This window comes from Trichosurus vulpecula, chromosome 8 (assembly GCF_011100635.1).
Source record: "Trichosurus vulpecula isolate mTriVul1 chromosome 8, mTriVul1.pri, whole genome shotgun sequence".
NCBI lineage: Eukaryota > Metazoa > Chordata > Mammalia > Diprotodontia > Phalangeridae > Trichosurus > Trichosurus vulpecula.
The window spans coordinates 119,954,744-119,978,877 of NC_050580.1; the positions used below are offsets into that span (position 1 = coordinate 119,954,744).

At 40.8% G+C, this 24,134-nt stretch overlaps 1 protein-coding gene across 2 annotated transcripts in view; it reads right to left on the minus strand.

The window, feature by feature from the left end:
- Positions 1–393: 393 nt before the first annotated feature.
- Positions 394–24,134, minus strand: part of ARNT2 (aryl hydrocarbon receptor nuclear translocator 2) — a 260,460-nt gene continuing 236,719 nt past the window's right edge. For both annotated transcript variants that reach the window (XM_036737135.1, XM_036737136.1), the window contains exons 15-19: positions 18,983–19,082; positions 12,674–12,812; positions 11,308–11,473; positions 2,973–3,109; positions 394–983 (exon numbers count right to left, since the gene is read on the minus strand). In XM_036737135.1, coding sequence (XP_036593030.1) covers positions 885–983; positions 2,973–3,109; positions 11,308–11,473; positions 12,674–12,812; positions 18,983–19,082 — 641 coding nt within the window. In that variant the 3' untranslated portion in view covers positions 394–884. The remainder of the gene's footprint in view (positions 984–2,972; positions 3,110–11,307; positions 11,474–12,673; positions 12,813–18,982; positions 19,083–24,134) is intronic.

The window sequence follows — 24,134 nt, forward strand, 5'->3', positions numbered from 1 at the left end:
TTGCAAAAACATTTCTGAGCTCAGGGAATGCAGAATCCACCGCCACGGCTGTGTTTCCCAGTCGACTATCTTCTTTCCCATTCCCCTCCCTCTAACCCCCCCTCCCCTCCCCTACCCCCCCCCCCCCCACTTTGGTCTCACATGACAGACACAAGGTAAAAATGAATCTACCAGAACAGGAAATTCACTTCACACAGCACAAAATATACAAATGGCACTAAGATGTACACACATTCAGATTTAGTTGTTTTGAGCAAGGCAAAGGAAAAGGCTCTTGGGCTTCGTCTGGCCCATGTTAACGGCTTTTGCTTCTCATCTTTAAAATGAGCTAAAACAGCATGGCAGACGGCAAAAAGAAACTGAATTCCTGCTCTTTCCCACCCCCACCCCAACTGCCAAACAGAAGTTTAAAAAGCAATATGTTAACACGATTTTAACTGTCCTGGCAGTAGGTCTTAGCACTGGGTGTTACCTGACCTCTCCTTTGGGTGTTGACTCAATTCATCACTGATTGTTTTTAAAAAAATACCCAAAGTGTCTATTCATAGGTGGTTCACATTCCAATGTGAAGAACCCTTCAAAACTCACTTCTGAGGCAAAATAAAATAGGATGAAATAAAAAAAAAAATATTTCTACCACACCCCAGAGTACCATATCTGATAGCCATAGAGAAGCCCAGGCACTATTAATGCAGATTACATGTGAGCACTAAGATGAGGGAATTTCTACTGGAATACAAGAAATTAGATCCCTTTCTTGGTGGGTCATATGGTAATAAAACACTGACAAAGCCAGGCCCCAAGCACAGTTGGGGATGGTTTCACAGAATGGCGCTGGGTAGAGGGAGATTTCTTCTTTTTTATTTTTTTTTTCCTCTCGGATGTTACTCAGAAAATGGTGGGAACATGCCAAGATCAGCAAAGTCTTCAATATTATAATTGCCTGTTCCCTGGGTTGGGTCTCCTGGCATCGGTAGCATGTCCTGCAGAAGAAGGGAAAAAAGCCGAAGAGAAAGCTGGGTTACTTGGTAAAGAACTGGGCAGATCCCAGGAGGCCAGCCTGCCAGATATGCTCAGGTTCATTTTTCTAAGTGGCACAACCTGGAATTGCTCCACAAACCTCTAAAAAATTCAGATCAGACTACGGTTTTCTATGGATTGTTACGGATTCTCCTTCTACTGGAAACACTTTTCATTTAAGAGCATTACTATGGATGAGAATATAGGCTACATGAACAGGTTCAATTTTAAGTTGAGAAGAAGGCACAAAATGCAGGGTAGTCTTGTGTCCATTGCATATTGTGGACATTCACAAAGCAACAGACACATGAAGGGGAAAGGGCTAGCAGAAGATTATAGGATACAATCTATATTTTATTTACGTGAAAAATAATGATTACAGTGGGCAAATTCTGCTTCCAGCTTTATTGTATTTAGTTTCAAACAAATCAGTTAACTTCTCTGTGCCTCAGTTTACCCATGTAGAAAATGGGGACAGAAACATGTACATTCTTCACAGGGCTGCGGTGAGGTTTAATGTTGGTCAAGTGCTTCAAGATCCATTGGAGAGGGTAAGGAATTACCTTGGAAGCACAAAGGATTACCCCCTTTGATAGCTAAGGAAATGCTCACAAAAGACCTGGTATGATACCTGGGTATGATACTCTGTACATGTAAGATGAAACTGCGGCCTTTTTATGATGGCCAAAGCGACTGTAGCTGTAAACATTCATCCGTAGGGACACTGAGTGGCATAGCTAATAATGGAAAAGGGAACCTGAGTGGTTGACAGAGGAAGGGATATAGTTCTGGAAACCCATGGCTTCATCAGTACGCAAATCATTTTACTACAGTCTATAAAAGATTAAAAAAAGAGAGTAAGAAATCTGAATAGATAGGATGACCGAACTCAAAGTATTTTCATTTTCACTGCTGTTGAGGCTCCCAGTGTGGACAGGGTATATTATGCAGCTAAGGCCAGACCATGCCAAAAAGGAGACTAAGAGATGAAGTGGGTAATGAACAGGCTTGGTCCTAAAATTAGGGATGGTAGGGTAGGGATGAGTGCTCTTCGTACTGCTTAGGAAAAGATACAAAATTCATCTTACCTGCTTGAACCTTCTGGATGTTTTTGTTTTTGTTTTGTAAGTAGATTCATTGAAATCAGAAAGGAGAGATCACCATTTAGCTGGGTTATACTGCAAGACAGTGGGACAACATCCAGAAAGCCAGGTCAAGTCCACCCTGGGCACAAGTGATGGAGTAGCCAACATCATAGCAGAGAGTGAAACATCCCATGGAAAAGATGCCTCAGTGACTAATCAGACTGCAGTATGATTAAGGGGATTAGAAAAAAGGCAAAAGGCTGGGTGGGGCTAGAACTCTTTATCTCTTGTGAAGAGAGAAGAAATGGGAGTTCCTCCCAGGGTGGACAGGTCTTAGCTGCTGGAGGTGATTAAAGCCCAGAGAAGTCTGCAGAACTCACGCAAGATTGTAGATTACCGTACATGGGGTATAATGGACATTTATTTTCATGTGCAAGAATTTCATTTTGTCATATTGGTGAATTCTGAGATTCTGAGCATATTCTCAGTCATAACAAACATTCATTAAGGATCTACCATGTTCAGGGTGCTGGGGATATATGAAGTTTAGATGAGACACTACCCTTACCCTCATGAAACTTGTAATAATTAGAAGCATTTCCTCTTTTGACAATGAATAGGTTTAAAGGTTTATTCTGTCATAGCAATGTTTAATGAATTCATGTCCAATACAAAATAACTGGAGATTTGTTTCCTATAGCTTTGGGATCCTGGAACTCTCCCCTCCCCCTCCAATTCCCTTTTAATCAAAGGGCAGAGTTATAGTCTTGTACCAGGACAAGCAAAAACTTGAATGCTGCGGCAGGGAAAAAGAGAAGAGGTAGCAGATAAAAGTATTCGGTACCTATGAGAAGGTACTCTATTTACCTGGAATACTTCAGTCTGATTGGGCTGCTGATGTGAATGTTGGTCACTGCTCTGCTGATTATGATGCTGGTTTTGCCACTGCGACCAGACCTCTGAAGGCCTCCCTTGAAACTGCCCGCTACTTTGTCCACTTTCAGCTGAAAGATTCCGATGCAGGACAGTTTCTTTAAAATGGATACTAAAGATCTGAGATCTCTAAGAACTACTTCAGCTCTAGTGTCTCTGACAAATCTGAAAAAAATAGTTCACCTAGAATTCAGCTTATATACTTGCCACATACAGGAGAGTCTTTCTTTTTCTCTCTGGTTTAAAAAAAAAGATGATGAAATCGAGCACTCAGGTGGCAGATGGGCTGGGGAGAAAGAGAAACCCTCTATGCATTTGTGTCCATGAGATGAGATAAGGCAATGCTTCCTCCCAGGGCCCTGTTATATTCCTGCTCTGGAGACCACCTGTCAGTCTAATAAAATGGCTTAAATCTTGGTTGTCCATTGATCATCTGCTGTGACACCTAACAGGGACATTCATTAGTACTATCTGTGGCAATGTACTTATTAGGAATTGTGAAAAAGAGTCACTTTTACACTGGATCCCCAGCTATCCCCAGGATTGTAAGCATCCTCAACCAGAGCCAGATTTTTGGGCTATCATCGAGAAACAAAATGAACCACAGTCCTGAAATCGGCTGTAACTTCATAGGTAAGTCTGTCCTGCTAAGGTGATAATGTCCCCATACCTTTTAAAGACAGTTAATACAAGCAAAATAAATCCCAGTAGCATTTCTTTGTCTCTCATAGTTGATGGAATTGTCTGCTATGTTACCCAATGTCCCCTCTACAAAGACCCACCCAGTAAATTTATCCTTGACTTTGATCCCAGGAGAGTTTGTTTCTGTAAATGGCTTTGTAATGAGTTTCTCTTGTCCATCAGTGAGAATGATGTAACCCTGCTTTTCCCTTTCTGCCTTAGCTTCCAGGAAGTTTAGAGACAAATTTGGTATCCAAATGTAGGAATTACTCTTTTGTCTAATGCCTCATAACATCTTAACTTACTTCCTATGCTCCTCCTGGACAATCCTTTTTTTTTAAAATTCTTAATATTCCTAGTCAATTCGATATTTTTTTTCCTAAACAGTCTCAGATCTTTTTGGTAGCAAATGAGGCATAAATAAATATAGCATTTATCTGACCCGGCACTTATTTGTTCTGACAGAGGAGAGCAATTTTGCCATTATACAGACCAGAAGGTCATGCTTACATATTGTAAGGAGCAAGTGCACTTTTAAGGTCATCTGAAAGCAAATCTGCTGATAAAAGGCAAATCAGCTCTTGTATTATTTTTTAAAGAACATTTGATGGGGAAAATATGCAAAGTAGTACAATAAAAATGTTAGGTAAACATTTTTTTTATTCTACCAGGAATTATTGGTTTATTTTCAATCTTTTAACCACATCAAAAAGGAGCATGACGTTCTTTCCAGTTCAAAACACTATAATAATGGTTTCAAGACATTAGGCTATGTCTCTATAGGCACACATCAGCTAAATGCAACCACTACATCGCTCCAATTGACCTCAATAAGCAATGCATGCAATATCTGAAGCATGGACATTGTCAGTTTTGGAGAAGGATGGAAAATATTCAGGAAAAAGAAATATACAGCCATATCTTCATAAACACAAGTGGCTGGCTTAGGTTGCTACCGGTACATTTGCTATAGCAACTTTTTTGATTTCTTACTTAGCCTAACACTGGTGTTTACAGACTACTAGGTAGTAACCATAGTACTAAGAGCATTCTAAAAATCAGGAGAGGCTGTACTTTATCTAGACTAATTTATGGCCATTCACTTACTCTAATATAACAGAACTTTACCATCATTTATGCAAAACTATTTTCACTAAAAAGTGCATGGCAAGCTCTAATGATTTTTTCCCACACTACTGTCTCATGTTCATAAACCTCGTTCACTCTTTCAGACAATTAAATTATTTCAAAAGGCCTGGTTCTGATTCCCCCCAATTTTAGGCCTGATCACATGGGGGGAGGGGGAGATAAAGCACACCATTTAGTGTGAATAATATCCTGAAGTAGAATTATTATTTGAATTCCCACTGCATTTATCTACTGAGCTAGAATCAGTGACCATATTTAACACAGTTATAATCTGAAGTAGTGAGAATTTGAATACATGTGAACACTTTATAGCGTTCATTATTCCACTAATCAAGACCTAAATGTGGCAAAATCAGCTCCCCTGTTGCTGTCTGCTAGTGCGATGGAATTATGCCATGGCAAACAGCACTTCCTTATTATAGATTTTGAAGATGTTCCCAGAATTCCGGATGCCTCAACCTGTTCCTTTCTTGTTGTTCAATTGTTCAAGGTATGTCCAACTCTTTGTGACTCCATTTAGGATTTTCTTGGCAAAGATACTGGAGTGGTTTGCCATTTTCTTCTCCAGCTCATTTTACAGATGAGGAAACTGAGGCAAGTCACTTGCCCAGGGTCACACAGCTAGTAAGTGTCTGAGGCCAGATTTGAACTCATGAAGATGAGTCTTTCTGATTCCAAGCCCAGTGCTCTATCCACTGCGCCATCTAGCTGCCCTATAACCTATGTCTTTACTGATCTGTTTTTCAGTGAGAAGAACCAAATTGGGTCTTTGAGTTATACAGAATTCACATTCAAGGCAAATGGATACCAAGCAGTTGGAATTCGGCCTAATGATATCTATGCAGTGGTAACTCCCCTTTCTATGTGTGTAGACTTGTGTCATTTAGGTATGCTGGGACAAACATGCCAAGACCAAGGATGTGTCAGATACAGATGGTACATCTCACAACAGTACAATATTAAAAATCTCTGTAAAGTGCCCGGGGGAGTGGTGACTACATTTGGTGACCATTAGCTGTAAACATATCTCTAGACTAGGCCTGCACAACCTGCAGCCTATAGGCCATACGTGGCCCATGGGCATGCCTTAGGATTTTGGGTGGCCCATGAAAAACGTAGAGGATGTTTTCTTCTACATTTTTGATGAGCTGCTCAAAGTCATTTTGTGTGCACTAGACTATGGCTATAGATAATAACTTTCTTTGGGAATAGGAACTTGAGAAGACTGTCTATTGAGACTTTGGAGGGGCTGTACTCTGTGTCAGCAGAGGGAGTGTGAACATCAACAAAATCACCTATCATCAGAAATAAGAATTTTATCTTAAACCAGAACATTTATGGTGGTTCTGGAAAACATCATTTTCCTGTCCCAAAGCCTTTCCTTTAAATCTTTGCAGAAATATGTATGTATGTATGTATGTATGTATGTATGTATATAGTTAATCAAGATTTTGTTATATATATTATATATATTTGCTGTATATTATTACCATTATTAGCCAGAATGCATCATTGTCCTATACTGAATGCCTCATCGTGGCTATAGTTAATCGAGATTTTGTTACACCTGTGTGCATGTATATCAACATACATGTATATGTCAACATGTTAAACATATATGTATACATACATGCACATGCATATATGTTTATATATACATGTCTATACAATATCTCAATTAACTATAGCCACTGGGGGCAATGAGGTATTCTGGTTATTAATAATAATATTTATGTACCACTTAAAGGTCAACAAAGGATTTCAGAGTTCCTGGTAAAGCAGGAAACCCCTTTTGGTTTTAATCCTTACTGAAAAATTATTAAGTACAGAAGAGCAAAAATAATATTTGATTCTGTGGTATAATAAGGTGCTCCAGGGCCATTATTCTGGAACTCAATTATAACCTGACAATTCTACAGATAAAATATAAAAGGCTCAGGTGAACGTGCCCTGGAAGTTTATTTTTTTCGGGGGGTGGGGAATGTTTGATTTGAGTTCTTTTTTCTTGGAATTTGCTTCTTCCCCAAAAGCAAGTGGAAAAAAAAATCTGATTAAACGTTCTAATTAGTTGAGTTCTCATTTCTTAAGGTGTCTTGTCTGTATCTTGCCCCTTCTCTTCAGTCTCCATTCCTTCTTGTTATGCAGCTCCACAGTGCTCCCTGACTGGCTGGCTTAGGTTGCTACCAGAATATCAGAATCAGAATCGAGCTATCCTAGACCTGTTGAAAACACAGACTTGCCATTTTGGCTCCAAGAATCATCAGTCATCATCTCCATCAGCAAAATGGAAAGAGAGGCCGTTGGAAGTTGTAATGGAGTTTCAAGCACCATTTCCTAAGAACATACCAGATCTTGGGTGTCTCCTCCAGACAGTGGTAAGAATAAACCCCCACTGAGAGAAATGTATCCTGACGGAGGCTTGTGGTATCCCAGGGAGCTGAGGCAGTGGGATGGCATGCTCCTTTTTCATCTGGGATCAATCACTGCAACCTTACGCTTGCTGACAGTTTCCCTTTCAAGAGATTCAGCTGATTCAGGAATCCTGCTGACAACCACTAATGGCAAAGAGATTTTAAAAAATGCTTTCTTAAAAGGCTCACATCTCTGGGGTTCACCCTCAGAGATCCCATTTGGTGGCATCTAATTGGATGAGGTCACCATGTGGACTAGCAGTGGCAGTGAATAACAAAACAGAGAATGGTGGGCAGAGACCACCACTCACTTTTTTTTTTTTGGAGTGGGCCAGTCCTTTTATTAGTATAGGGAACCTATAACAATGAAGCTCAGCCCTTGCTCTGTAGCTTAAGAGTTCTAGAGAGTAGTCTGGGAATACTGAGAAATTGTGACTTGTCTAGGGTCACAAAGCCAATATATGTCAGAGTTAGGATTTGAACCCAGCTCTTCCACACTCCCAGTTCATGGCTGTATCCACTATATCTTGTTGCCTCTCTGTAAGCACTCACTTTTAACTATAAACACCATCTTGGCATAAAACTCATAGCAGGCATATGGCAAGAAATGGTGCTTACGATAAAGACCAGAAACTTTCCAAGAGTTATATCCAAAAATATAAGATTATCTTCAAAAATTTAGCATCAATAGACACGTCTTATTAATATCCCCTCTCACTTGCACACGCACATCCCAGACCCCAAAGGCCCATTAACTATAAATAGTTTATTATTTTACTTTCGGTTAAATAATTTGCCAAGACATTGGTACTTTATATGTTTAAGCTGTTTAGAACACACTGGATTTCTGCAGGTGGTTATTCACATCATTTAGCCCCACATTTGGCTTTGGTACTCTTTCCAGTCTTAGCTTCAATGGCAAACTATTCCAACAGCTAGCTGGGAAAATTTAGTTCTTTGGGGGTTGGATGGGCGATTTGGCATTGTAATAGTTTTCTGTAGAAATCTCATATTCAAATAAAATGGTCCTGGCTGGGAGGCCTCACTATGAATGGTTATATAGCTTAAGTCAACACCGCCTGACTTAGAACTAAGAGGGGATGTCTGCCTATAAAGAGTCCCAGAACTAACGCTTAAAAGGCTGAGAAATAAATTAGGGGTTACAAAAACCTCATTTCAATTTCACTAATCAAAGATGCTATAAGCCAAGTCCTCTCCCCTTTAAATGTATGATTTTCACCATCTCCACAAAAACTCTCCCGGGGGGGGGGTCTAGTGAATGTTCATTTTCTTTTCCTTTTAACTTACCGCATTAACTGCCAACTAGCTGGTATTTGGGCAACTGTCATGTGAAAAACATCCTTGGTTTACCGGGCCGGCAGAAAATTCTGCATGACTATTAGTCAGAGAGAACTGAATCATCTTCATTTCCCTTTAGCTTTTGTTTCTGGTACCTTTTGGAGTCTTTGACATTTGCTACTGAATAATTACGTAGCTTATTGAGGGGTATAAGCTGGAAGGTCATGGCATTCTTCAAACCTGGGGTGGGGAACCTGTGGCCTGGCGGCCATACGTGATCTTCTAGGTCCTCAAATGCAGACCTTTGACTGAATCCAAAGTTCAAAGAACAAATCCCCTTAATAAAAGGATTTGTTCTGTAAAACTTGGACTCAGTCAAAAGGCCGCACCCAAGGACCTAGAAGGCCACATGTGGCCTCGAGGCCACAGTTTCCCCACCCCTGAACCATGTACAACCAGTCCCATAGCTGACCTACACATTTCTTCAGAATTGTCACTGGTTAATCCAGTCAGCATGGATACCCATTGTGTTTGTACATCATACATGGGTAGGGGGTCATTGTAAGTACTGTTTATTTATCAATAGAAGCACCTGGAGATTGTTCTGCTTGTCATTTTTACTATAAAATATAAGACATCCTGAAAAAGAGACTGATGGTTTTTCAGAATGTCTGATACCTATAAGAGAGTTGCAGTAAGAATTTGCCTGTTGAACTCTGCCCTATTGGTGTGTGTGTGTGTGTGTGTGTGTGTGTGTGTGTGTGTGTGAGAATAAGTGTGATTGTGAGTATTCTTGTGTACAGAGGTAGGGATAGGGACTGGACCTCAGATTTCAATTTCAATTTCAAAGGAAGTGTGAGACTTCCTTTATCAAGGTAGGTTGGTTCCTTCTGTGTTACTTACAGTCCTAAAAAGTTGCACTGAGTATTGAGAGGTTGAGTGACCTCGCCCAAGGTCACACAGACATAATAATATGCTTCAGAGACAGGACTTGAAACAACATCTTCCTGGCTCTGTATCCACTATGCTAGATTGCTTCCCATGCTATCTCTCCCATATGTGCCTAGTGATGGTTAATATTCACTTTTTCTTCATTTCCACTTAGCTATTTGCCGTTTATTCAATGAAAGGATAACAGGCAGATGTTAAAAACCTCCCAAGACAATGGGGCATGTGACTGCCCTTGCCCTCCTTACCTTCCATATGGGGCTGCATGTGCAAACAGGCAGTAAGCTGTAGCTAGTCCTGGGATAAAATGCAAGAAGAGCTGCCTCACCCGCTTGTACCTCTGAACTTTAAAGGAAAGCCTACCGAACCCTCATCAACAATCATTTTAGCAGCCATAAAACGGTCCTTGAAGCTTTTCACTTACCCAATGGACCTTTTGCCCCCGCAAGTGGTGAACCAAGATGGGTCCAAGCTTGTGTTAAAGCAAGAATGTACAAAGTTGCTACAGGACAGAAGCAAATTCAGTTAACAACTCCCATCCCTAGCACAGGATGGCTTCTGGAATTCAAGCTATTTGGCGATGTGAATTCAAACTTAAAAAATGCCCGCAGACTGATATACCTGAAATTCTTAGGGAGGCACTATCCCCATAGCCTCTTCAGAGGGGCAAGGCTATTTACCCAAACTTTGTTGAGTTTCCTATTAAGATGAGGGTTGTTTTGTTTTGTTGTACATACTCCAACAGATTGAAATCATATGTGAGTTTCGTATTACAAGTAATAAGATTAATAGTTGGATAAGCATCTGAATTCATGAGGGTAAAAACCAAACAAACAAATCAGCCATCTTGGATTAGTGTCAAGAGATGCTGCACTCAATGACACTGGATCATGCTATTAAAAGCAATAATGGGGTTACTACCGATAAGTAAACATTTTCTCTTGAAGGAATTAGACTGTTTTTAATCAGATGACAATGAAATCAAACCCAAATGCGAACTACCAAAATGCCTGACATGGGCTCAGAGTGTTTGCAGTTTTATGTCAGACAGACTTTTACATTTTATGCCATAGCTTCCCATCAATTCATTAGTGTAGGGAACTCCTGGTGTGGAAACTGCCTCCACAGATGCAGAACATCACCTGGTCTGCAACTTAAAGTTTTAGAGAGTTCCCCAGGGCACTGAGATGTTAAGTGACTTGCTCATATGAGGTCACATAGCTTGTATGTGTCTTGAACCCAGGTCTATATGCCACACTGACTTTAGGATAATAGGTTCATTAGATAAATGCCTTGTCATGAAGGTGTCTATAGCATTTAGGAAGCTTGGGCATCACCTTAGGCTTCTCACCAATAGATTAACTGATTCTTTCCTTCTTTCTCACTGCCAGCAAAGGCAAAAGTCTTCACTTAGGAAAGACATAGAGGAAATTTATTTTAAAATGAAACATGATCTATGTGGCAAGGGCCTCTGGGAAATGCACCAGAATAGGCAGTTAGTTGCTTTATAGGACCCTGCTAAATAAAACCCACTCTCACACAGGGAGACATTTTGCAACCTCCTAAAAGGAGAGGAACTCAAATTACCAGGATAGGAGTCCCAGGACCAAATTTCTAAATAACATCGCAGGTTGAAAAGTAGCCTCGTTAGAAGCTTCTTCCAAATTCGAAGGGAATATTCCACAACCCATTGGTATTAAAGGGGCAAAGGCACTGATGAGAATATATTCAGGAAAGATTCTGTTTTTGCAGTCCCTCACAGCAAATCATTTCCAACCTACCAAACCCCGAGGTCCTGTTTGCAAGGCTGGAGTAGGCGTTCCCACTGGGCGAAGATGTGGCTGGACTGGAGAGAGGGCTGTAGGAGGATGGGTCTGCTGGGTAGGTGTGGCTGGTCCCGATCCCAAAGGGAGAAGACTGAGTCTTGCTGGACTGCGATGGGATTTGCTAAGCACCCCCCACAAAGAAAACAAACCAAAAACATCACAAAGTTCTCCTTGTTTTATACCTCCTGGTAGACCCACATCACTAAAAACTAGCAGGTGTAATACAAGTGTTGGCAGAGCAATGCTCCATGGATTCTGCCAACCCTAAACATTTTTGACATCCAGAGATCCGCATTTACTGCTACAGACATTTAAGGAAAGAGACAATTAATATCTAAACATATCCCGCTACCTGAGCAGCAAAGAGAATGAATGCTGTTTCTAGGCACCAGCTCAGATGGACAGTATTGATTTAATATCTAGCAAGGCAGCACAAAGGCTTTACCCAGGTCATTATAGAAGAAGACCCCTTTATTTGCTCAGTGTCTCACTGGCTGATATGACTATGCCTTCCTATTGCTGCTACTTTGAAAGAAGAAAGGTAATACTTAACAAGCACAATTCTTCATGGCCAAAGGAAGGTAAAGAAGCTATCTTAAAAAATGGCTTGGGTACCTCCTTTAACATTATATTTACCTTGGTTGTGGTGACACTGGTGCTTTTTTCCTCCTAAGAGCTCAAAACACTTAATAATATGATTACTTACAGATCCTCATAGCCATCTAAGGGGGGAGGTGAAGATTTTTCAGTAAGAAAGGTCAACTGGGCTAATTGGCCCTCACCTCATACTCAGGAGACAGCTATTTTTACATCCAGAAGGTTCAAAGGGCTAAACGGAGAGGCAGAGACTTGTTCATAGCATGCTGATGCCTCTGCAGTACTGACTTGTTTCTTTAAACTCCCCAAGACAACCTAACATAAGAATAGCCGCTGAAGGTTAAAGCAGTAGCTGTACTTAGGTACTGTAAAAAAAAAAATGATGGTGTTGAGAATCTACAGACTGAATTGGAACTAATCTCCAGATAAAGTCTGGCAGGTAACCAGATGATGAAATATACTTAAATAAGGCAGTAAATTGTTGCCTTTAGTTTGGGGGAAAGAGTGATCTTACTAAAAGCATTCTATGTTCTGATTGGTTAACCTTGGATATCATTAAGGGGAAAAATACAGATATGATGATCACTAATAATGCTAGTCTAGCCAGCCAAGTTTCAAAGGGAGAGGGAATGAGTCAGAGCACATTCAACCCTCAGAACAATGTCAATTACAAAGGACACGGACTCTTGGCTGACCGTACCAATTTCCTTATGAATCACCATACCTGTCCAGGAAATGGAGGACGACTCCCAGTCCAGGCAACTTGACTCTGATTTATCTGACGAGAAATTTGTGTCATGTTTTGGCCTGTTGAAGAAGAGGACTGGATATCATTGACTCCAGGTACGTGAACTACCGAAGAGCTAGAAAGGGAAAAAAAAATAAAACTCATGTGAGGGAGATGTCGTGACTAATAATAATGCCAGATTTCAGAGCTATCAACTGACTGGCCCATTATGCCGATCGCCAATGTATGATTGCATCCAGAATCCATTTTCTCTTTACTTGGATCACAGACGTCCTGGAGGGAGGCCACATAAATTCTATCCTTACCCAACCCTTAGGTCACCTTGCTCCAAGCTTATCCATTAGAGTGTGATCTTCTTGAGAGCATGAACTTCTCTCTCCCCTTTCTTTGTATTAAGTGCCTGGCATATAGTAGGTACTTAATAAATGCCTGTTGACTTGATATGTTGACTTATCCCTTCCTGTGCCATCTTCAGTTTTTCCTTTTCCACTGGTGTCTTCTCTTCCAAAATGCACTAGGTTTCTTTACTTGGGGGGTGGGGGAGGAGAAACCATTTAATTTCACTTCTAACCATATACAAAAAGAAATGCTAGCTGAAGTCATGTTAACTGCAAAGGGAGAAGACATCAAGCCGAAGTATGAACGTTAAAGAAAACAACAATTCTTAATGCCATACTCTGATTCTTGCTCAAACCAGGATCATCTAACTGACTCCTAGTCCCATAACACTACCAAGTTCATTGTGATCTCTCTGCTTTGGTGCATCCTTGTATGAATGTACCTCCACTCCTGTCTAGATCCTCCCAGTACTTTAATGTCCAGCTCAAGCTCTACCTGACTTCTCCAGCCTATAATAAATCTCCATAATTTAATCCCCCATAGGTCTTAATATTTATATTACTCATTGGCTCTTCTAATCAAATACTGCTTGTTTTATTGTCTGTTTTGTGAGCATCCTCCCTGATTAGATGTTAAGTTTGTTGAGAGCAAATCTTATGTTGTTCTTTTACTGATCTAACTCCTCCCTTTGCCTTCTACTCCAGGTGGCTTCAAGTATAGTTCTGAAAATATATCTAATGTCTGACCATGTCGCTCATCTGATCAATACATTTCAATGGTTCCTATTGTCTCTAGGATCAAGTATGAACTCCTGTTCAGTACTAAAGTCCTTTATCACCTAGCTCCAACCTACCTTTCCACTTTATCACATATAAACACTTCCCTGTACTCTAAGGTGTAGCTAAGCTAGCTGTCCGTCCACGGGTAAGATAGCATAGTGGATAGAGCACTGGGCCTGGAGGCAGGAAGACCCGAGTTCAGATATGACCTTAGAACATAGCTGGGTGTCCATGTCCACTTAATCCTGTTTGCCTCAGTCTCCTCATTTGTGAAATGGGAATGATAATACCACCTACCTCTCAGTGTTCTTGTGAGGGTCAAATGAGAGAATAATCACAGAACTCTGGCACATAGTAAATGCCATAAGAAGTTAGCTCTTATTATTAGGCACTATTAGCACCTGCCTTCCAGAGTTACAGCAAATATTAAATGAAATAATAATTGTAAAGCGCTTAGCACAATGCCTGGCACACAGTAAGCACTACATAAATGTCCGCTATTATGATATAATTTCTCATATAACACATCCCATGTTTCATATCCCCTTCAGTGCTAGCTGGCCCCCACAAATGGAAGGCACTATCCTCTCACTTTCTCCTCTGAGAATCTCTTATTTACTTCAAGACTTAGCTCAACCACACCTTCTATATGAAGTATTTCTTGATTTTTCCAAACAGTTCTTTTGTTCCCAAAGTTACTCAATAAACACTTATTAAGCACTTGCTGCATACCAGGCACTGGGCTGAGCACTGGCTTTATTTTTTCTATGTTCTGAATATACTTATTTGTGCACATTTCAGTTGTGTGAGGACAAAGACTATTTCCTTTGTGTCTTTGTATCCCAAGTACAGTGCCTGGTATACAGTAGCCCCTTCCAAATGCTTGTTGATTTAATTGAGTAATTCATAATAAATGAGATAATGAACCAGTGAGATAATGTATATGAAATGCTTTGCAAAACAAAATGCTGAATAACAGTCAACTATTATTACTACTACTACGAATAACCTACTTAACTGAACATTATAATTTTATTAATTGTGTTAAGGAATGCCTTCCAGACTATTTCTTAGGATCATGGTTTATCTCTCTAAAGAGGGTGATGGTGCTAGAGTTAGATATTCTTTTCAACTTCCTTGCTGAAAAAAAAAAAGCTAAACATAAACATTTTTGCACTGATTACTTAAAAATGCTTCCTTCTGATAATAGTGTGAAGCATCATTCCAATATTCCACTTAGCAAATTCTACATCAAATTTACTAAAACCCTTTCTATTCTCTTCCACATAAAAAACAAATGTAAGTCTGACAGTATTGTTACCTTACGTGACTGTTCTATTAAATGCAAGAAAGTCCAAGGAAAGAAGATTCTCCAAACCATGACTCTGTGTGGCCGGGCCCTTTCGGTTTCACTCTCATTCATTTCTTCCCCCACCGCCACTGGGAGGAGAGCCAGTGCTGCTTTTTTCTTTTATGCAGGACAGAAAGATTAGCCATTTGCTAAAGGAAATGTGGAATGTCAAGAGCCCAGAGGAAGTTTCTCTTTGACCCAGTTCTGGTTTCTGGTTGCTCTGTTGCAACATAGCTAGTTCAGAAGAGACTCAGCCAAGAACAGATGTGCTCTGTATTATATCAAAAGCATGTTTTCTAGGATATAATGCTACCATGCATCTCTATAATGCTTTCATCTTTTTGAAGAATGCTTTCATATCTATACTCTAGGATAATAGGCCTGTATTTTAAAGAAGCAGTTGCAATGTAAGATAAAGGTTTAAAATCTGTCTTTCCCTTCAAACCAGGCTTTCTTCTATCTACCCTTCCCTATTTGTGTCAAGGATGCTACTATTTTTCTAGTATTCAGACTGAAGCATCTTCCCTATCCTCCTCATTCTGTCAGTCATCACATCTCCTGGATTCTTACTTCACAATGATTTTTATATTCATCCCTTCTTTTCCATTGCTATTACCAACATGACCTACTCTAGGCTCTTGTCACCTCATTGTTAGCTGTCTGGAGCTGGGTTCAAATCTCACGCCTAACACTACCTTTGTGACCGTGGATAAATACCCAATCTCTCTCAACCTCAGTTTTTTTCATCTGTAAAATAAAAGGGTTGGCTTAGATGGCCGCTGAGGTTTCTTCCAGCTGTAGATTTATGTGAGATTTATTATCTTATTAAGGCTGTAACAGCCTCCTAATTAACCTTACTTTTGGCTTCCACCCTTTTCAGCCCATCCTGCATATCATCACCAGATTAATCTTTCTAGGCCACTTTATAAAAGTCACCTCCCTGCTTGGGAATTTCAATAGTTTCTTACTACTTACAAGGTCGATTTCAAACTCCTTAGCCTGGCATTTGAAATTCTCTCCACTCTGATTCCTTCTAGCTTCCAACCTCATCTCCCCCATTCCCCTTATTCTCTAAGTGTATTGGTCTGTTCACTGTTCCCTAAACACTTCCTGCATGTTCCTACATGCATATCTTGCTTTACATTGTTCCTCTCATCCAAAAGCTCCTCTCACCCCCTCTCTACTTGTCTAAGACTTCCCCTTCCTATATGTCTTGGCTTAAGTCTCATACATTCCATCTAACAACCCCAGCCCTTGGGGATAATTCTTCCTTGGACTCTCATATCACCTTTTGGTGCTTGGCTTATGTTACTCAATTCAATAAACATCTTTAAGTGCATAGTATAGGTAAGACATTATGACAGGCTCCGGGGATCCAAAGATATAAATTAAACATGACCTTGCCTCAGGGAGCTTAGCATTCTATTGCAAGGGAACAACATGTAAGCACACGGATAAATGAGCACCAAATATATGCAAAGCCATTTTCTTTTTTGGGGGAGAGAAGAGGAGTATGGGAGCAGGTTAGAGGAGGTTGTACTTGGGCTGAACTTCGAAGGTAGTTTGGGATTCCATAAAGGGGAATATGAAAGGCATTCCAAGCATGGGTCAGCCTGGGCAGAGGCTAGAACATAGAGTACACGAAGGGGAGTAATTTGGAATCAGTCTAGAGTGATAGATTGGAGTCAGACAGTGAAGGGCTTTCAGTGCCCCCCTACCCTCCTCCCCCCACCAAAAGAGGAGTTTGAACTTTATTCTTTTTGCACTGATTACTTAAAAATGCTTCCTTCTGCTAATAGCGTGAAGCATCATTCCAACATTCCATTTAGCAAATTCTACATCAAATTTACTAAACCTCTTCCTATTCTCTTTCCTTCCACATAAAAAAGCCAATGTAAATCTGACAGTATTGTCACCTTATGTGACTGTTCTATTAAATGCAAGAAAGCCCAATGAAAGAAGTTTCTCCAAACCACGACTCTGTGTGGTTGGGGTCTTTCAGTTTCACTCTCATTCATTTCTTCCTCCACTACCACTCTATCAGTGGAAGGGAGCCAGTGAAGTTTCTTGAGAAGGAGAGCAGCATGATCAGAATTGTGCTTTAGAATGGGGACTGGAGACCCTTCAAGTAGCGCAAATGAGAGGAAACAAGAGCTTGAGCACAACTGGCGACTCTGTGAGTGGAAAGAAGGGAATAGATATATAAGGTATGTTGTGAAGATGGAAGTGACAAGATTTAGTCAACTGGACAGATGGAGTTGGAGTGAGAGAGGAGAGATGGTGAAAGCCAAGCATGATTCCAATGTAGCAAATCTCAGCTCCTATGAGGAGGGTGGTCCCCTTGACAGAAGCAGGGAAATTAGGAACAATAGTTGGGTATTTTGGAGAAGATAATGAGATATGCTTCAGATATGCTGAGGGGCCAATAGAACATTTAGGTGGAGATCTAGCAGGTGATTGGTTAAGTGGGTCTGGAGCTCAGGAGAGAGATGGAGGCTGGATACGGAGATGTGGGAGACACTTGTATAGAATGAAATGAAATTTGGGAGCTGGTGAGATTACTGAGAGAATAGAGAAAGGACAGGAAAAGGTCCAGGACAAAGCCCCTGAGACATACTCATAAATAGGGAGTGGGACGGGGATGATGATCCAGAAAAGGAGACTGAGAATAGGTAGGAGAACCAAGAGAGAGAAGTGTCACAAAAACCCAGGGGGGAAGAGTATCTGGGAACGGTGGTTGGTTAAAGTGTCAAACTCTTTAGAAAGATTTAGAAAGATGGTGACCAAGAGAAGGGCATCGGGCTTAGCAAATAAGGGATCACTGGTAACCCTAGAGAAAGCAGTTTTAGTTCTGTGGTAGGTTTGTAAGCCAGATTGTAAGTGAGAGTTACCTTGCATTTTTTATTCATTTCTTTTTGCTCACGTTTTGTCTCCTCAATTAGTTGGTAAGCTGCCAGAGATCAGGGATCATGCTTTAAACCTCTTTGTATTCCACTGAGCAGTGAATTGTAGGTGCCTGATTAATATTTGCTGATGCTAAAGAGTTGCAATATTTAAGAGACCTTTAGGAGGAGTTGGAAAGGCATGTTAAAACCTATAATTTTGTAAGGTTTACCTACAGGATTTCCGGTTTTGTCCCTATCCAAGGTCATGGATCCTGCCAAAAGATGGCACTAATTATAGTCTTGAATGGTATCAAGCTATGGAATACACAGAAACATATAATTAGCTGCAAAAACAAGGCCTAATATTGACCTCCTTGCATCATGCATCTGGAGTAGGTAATGGTACAGCCTCTTTGCAAACTACTTTCAAACAGAAGGAAGAAGAATCAGTAACACCAAACACCTATGTGGCTCAGTGGATAGTGTGCTAGGCCTGGAGTCAGGAAGACTCATCTTCCTGAGTTTAAATCTGGCTTCAGACATTTACTAGCTATAGGTCCCTGGGCAAGTCACATAACCTTGTTTGCCTCAGTTCTTCAGCTATAAAATGAGCTGGAGAAGGAAATGGCAAACCACTCCAGTATCTCTGCCAAGAAAACCCCAAATGGTCATAGAGAGTTGGACATGATTGAAAGGACTGAACAACAAAACAAAACACCATATATGTACAAATAAATTGCTAATTACCACAACTCTGTTTGCATTGAAAGGTCAGAAATATAGGCATTAAAAAAACAAGACCCAAGCAAACATAAAACCCACCTCAAGAAGCCACTTGCTGACCCTGTGGGCCAGTTATTGACACTGGCCACATTTATAAGAAAGAATGGACTTCTAACCCATAGCCATGCTCTTCACTCTAGTACCATACCTGAATGCCTTTCCTGAGTGTCCTGGCTGGAACGGGCTTCCTTGTGAGTAAAGCTGTTGATTCCCAGCTGCTGAGGCGGAGGCCATCATTTTTTTCTCAGCTAGGAAAACCAAGGAAGACTGTTATAGGAGAGCAATGAAATGAGCCATTGCCTGGTAAGTAGGAAGCTCCCTATAGCTGAGGATGGAGATAGAAGGTATCACTATCAGGAACATACAGAATGTACTTAGCCTGAGAGGTGACCATCTTCACACGATACTGTCTCTGCTTTTTAAGATGTGGTGATGCAAGATCCTTCTCTCCTTCTTCCATATCTCAGGAGTCTCATCTCTCTTTATACCCCTACACACAATCATGTTATAGAGTGTGTGTTCTACCTCCTGATAAAAGGGACTTTAGTCCAGGGTTTTGCATATAGTACAGGGCTTTGCATTCTGCAGCCACTCAACAGGAAGAGTTATCTGAGGGTTCCATAACTGGGGACTGTCTCAATCTGTTGCTTTTTTTGTCTTCACATCCTACTTCCTTTCATTACACGTGATCACAGGTACATAGACTTAGAGCTAGAAACAGCCTTTGAGGTCACCTAGTTCAATCCCTTCATTCAACAGAACAGGAAAGAGAGAGCACAGAGAGGTGACTCAACTTTGCCCAAGGTGAAACAGTGCCTCGGATTTGAATCTAGTTCCCATGACTAAAAATTCAGCAGGTACCATTCAGTCTCCACCAAAGTCCTAACCCAATTCCTCACTGTGGCATGAAAGTGATTCTGGGTTTTATACTTGTTCTTTTAGGTCTGTGGCATTGTAGGTTTTGTTTTGGGGCCAGCACTGAATAATAAGACTCTCATCTGAGGACCAGCATGGCTAAGTCTGGAAAGGCTCATCACCAGACTGGCCACAGCAGGATGATTTTATATTTCCCCCCTCTTAAGAAAATGTCATAGGGCACAGATCAGCATTAGTTAGTCAGTTGTTTCAGCTGTGTCTGACTCTCTGTGACCCCATTTGGGGTTTTCTTGGCAAAAATACTGGAGTGGTTTGCCATTTCCTTCTCCAGTTCATTTAACAGATGAGGAAACTGGGGCAAACAGGGTTAAGTGATTTGCCCAGATTCACAGAGCTATTAAGTGTCTAAGGTCAGATTTGATCTCAGGAAGAGGAGTCTGCTCCAGGCCTGGTGCTCCATGCACTATGGCACCACCTAGCTGCCCCTCAGTGTCAGTAGAGAGTACCTACATTAATGAAATAAGAATCCTACATATATGTACATAAATCAAATCTGCCCAGAGAAAGGCAAAGAAATATAGGATAAGGACCATGTAACAGTTTTCTTTAAATGCATGAACAACCTTATACAGAAAAGGGGGGTTCTTGATGGTCTCAACTGAAACAATAACCAAGGAAAATTGGCCTATTTTAACAACAGAGATTTAACTTAGTTCTAAGGAAAAAAAATTGAGAAAAAGCAAAATGGTCATGATGAGAAAACCAGGGCAAACACCACGCTATTTTATTCCCCTCTTCTTACTAATGAGAGGTTTTGTGTGTCTGTGGATGATTATGTTTCAACATCAGGTCCGTATCTCAGACCCTAAGGTACTTCGAGAAACCTAGTCTCCTTAGACTGCCCCATGGATAGCTGCTCCAGAGGCCTCAGCCTACTCTTGTTCTTGCAGTTTCAAGAATGAGTTTGCTTTGGGATCTCCCTGAAGTTTGAAAGCTATCACTGCTACCTACCACCTGGGTGGCATTGGCCAAATCACTTAGCCTCTCTGGTCCTAGGTTTCTCTATAAAGAAAATGAGGGGCCTTAACTAAGTAATCTCTTAAGCCTCTCCTGGCTCTAAATTCTATGGTATTAAATTCAGGTGGGGTAGAGATGGCACAGTGGATAGTGTGCCAGGCCAGAAGTCAGGAAAACCTGAGTTCAAATCTGGACTCGGATACTTACTGGCTGTTTCACCCTGGACAAATCACATAACCCTATTTGCTTCAGTTTCCTCATTTGTAAAATAAGCTGGAGAAGGAAATGGCAAAGTCACTCCAAGATCTTTGCCAAGAAAACCCCAAATAGGGTCACAAAGAGTTGGGTACAACTGAATGAATGAAGAGGGATTCTGGCTTTCCCTTTAGAGCAGTTGAGAGTACTTCTTTGGACCTCCTAATTCTATTTCTAAATTTCTGACTGGTCCAAACTGAGAAAAAAACTTTCTTTTCTCCCTCTAATCTCAGGTAGCTCTAGCCCAGTGCAGATCCCTCAAATCTATGTGTCTTGAATAAGCAATAGGGGATCTCTGAGATTCCACACTGTGCTATCAGCGGAGGCTAAAGAGTACCTTTCCCAGACATTTTAAAAAGCCAGAGGGACATCTAACAAAGCCAGCTGGGTTAGGGATACTCTTTTAGGCTGCAGCTTCCATGAGGGCTGATTCATCTCTTTAATTTCTTCTTGGTATCTCCAGTACCTACCACATAATAGGAGCTTAAGGTGTGTTTATTGCATTGTTGTTGAAACAGAGGACTGGATAAACCGATCCACATAACTCAGTGAATAGCATTCTGGACCTGAAGTCAGGAAGACCTGAGTTCAAATCCAGCCTTAGACACTCACTAGCTATGTGACCTTGGGTAAGTCACTTCACTCAATGCCTTCTTCAATTTCCTCATCTGTAAAATGGGGATAATTAAAAACATCTACCTCCCAGGGTTGCTGCAGGGATCCAATGAGATCGTTATAAAGTGCTTTGTAACCCCAAAAGTGTTATAAATAATTGCTAGCTATTATTTTTCTAGCATTATAATTTGAAATATGGCTCAGATTTTGGACTCGAAATGTAATTCTTAACAAATACAATTTGGTTTTATCCTTTGAGAATCTAATTTGTGAGACTTAAAGGCCTGAAACTGTGGGTGCAGTAATAATAAATCCATATTTATAAAATGCTGTAAGCTTTTTCCTAAGGTGGTACTACATGTATTATTATCTTCATTTTACAGATTAGGAAAAGTGAGGCTCAGAAAGGTTAAGCGACTTTTGGTCAGTTCAAATTAGTGACAGAATTGGCCCTCAGACCTGGTTCTTCTGATTCCAAGGTCAGTGCAAAAGGAAAAAAAAGTGTCTGAAGCTTGGATACATTTTCATACATTAGTAAAAATGCCAGACCTCATTTCTCCCAATTTCCCATCAAGGCACCTTGGGGCTTAACCTCTGGTCTTCACCTCTCCAATCTACCTGGAATCATTTGGGAACATCCTTTGGTCCCTCTCTGCCTCAATTTCTTCAGATGTAAAATGAGGGGTTGGACTAAGGTCTTTTCTACTTCTGAAACTCTGATACTCCTACCTAGAACTAAAAACGATTTCAGAGATTGTGAGGTCCAACACCTCACTTTTACCAATGAGTGACAACCTCTGAGCTTCAGTTTTCCCGTCTGTAAAATGGGGATAATAATAGCACTTATAGAGTTGTTGTAAAGACGAGATAACATGTAAAGCACTTGGTAAACCTTAAAAGTGCTGTACGTAAATGCTATAAGGTAAGTGTTTATTACTACTTCTTCTAGCTAACATTTCTATGGGACCTACTATGTGCCAGGCCCTATGCTAAGCATTTTATAAACATTCTTCTTCTTCTTCTTCTTCTTCTTCTTCTTCTTCTTCTTCTTCTTCTTCTTCTTCTTCTTCTTCTTCTTCTTCTTCTTCTTCTTCTTTCTTCTTCTTCTTCTTCTTCTTCTTCTTCTTCTTCTTCTTCTTCTTCTTCTTCTTCTTCTTCTTCTTCCTCTTCTTCTTCTTCCTCTTCCTCTTCCTCTTCTTCCTCTTCCTCTTCTTCTTCTTCCTCTTCCTCTTCCTCTTCTTCTTCCTCCTCCTCCTCCTCCTCCTCCTCCTCCTCCTCCTCTTCCTCCTCCTCCCCCTCCTTCTCCTTCTCCTTCTTCTTACCACCTAACATTTATTTGGCACCTACTATTATTATGTACCAGACACTGTGCTAAGTGTTTACAAATATCTCATTAATGCTACTACTAATATTCATACGTGCCAGGCACTATGTTAAGCCCTTAACAAATATCATCACATTACTGCCGCTACCACCACACCACTGCTGCTGCTGCTACTACCACTACTACTACCACTACTACTACCACCTAACATTTACAGAGCACTTACCGTGTGTCAGGCACCATGCTAAGCACTTTAGAAATGTTATCTCATTATTAGTACTATGATGACTATGACTACAACTACCACCATTACTGCACCTTGTCCAAGGTCTCATCAGTAGCTAAGTACTGAAGCTGGGACTTGAACGTTGGCCCTCGGAATCCCACTCAGCACTCTTTTAACTGGGCCGTGTGTGGTAACGTGATATATTTTTGTGTATGCAGAAGTGTTAAATATCTTGGGAGTCTTTCCTGTCAATGACGCTGGCTTTCAGATTCAGCACTAGATTTGGAATCAGAGGGCCCATGGTTGAGTCCTGGATCTTTTATTCACTACTTATGTAACCTTGGGCAATTTGATTCTCCTTGACCATTAATTTCCAAAAATTAAACAGGTGGGCAGTAGGCTTGAGACAGATAATCTCAAAGGTCATTTCATGCTCTAAATCCTACGATCTGAAATAAGATTTTGGCTCTTTATTGCAACCCAGTTTTTTTCCCCTAAATTTTTTTCCAATTTATTTTTTTCCAATAAAACTACAAGGAAAAAAAAGTGTTAAGGTCAGAAGCACCAAAGCTATATAAACTCAAATCTTCCCTTTTATTTTTGTTTGATATTTTATCACATGTCTTCTGGGAAAAATTCTCCTCTTATTCTTAAACAAATAATTAAGAAGACTTGATTAGGTTTCATTAGTTGTTCCCTCAGCACCAGGATTAGAAACTGTAGTTTGTACTGGGGTAGAATGTAAGAACACTGGCATGCATCAGAACCTGGGGTTGTCCTCCTGCTGAACTGAGGGCCTGCTGGGCTCTGAGACCCCACCCATTCTCTTCCAGCATCAGAATTTCTGGAAGCCCCTCTAAAGCAGGACTGTCCTGGGTTCAAGCTCCAGGGCCTGGGGAGAGAATTGAACCACCCTGCCTGGGCCCCTGTTGTTTCAGGCTCCGGAGCCTGTGGTGGGAGTTGAGTTGCCCTGCTTGGGTTCCTGTC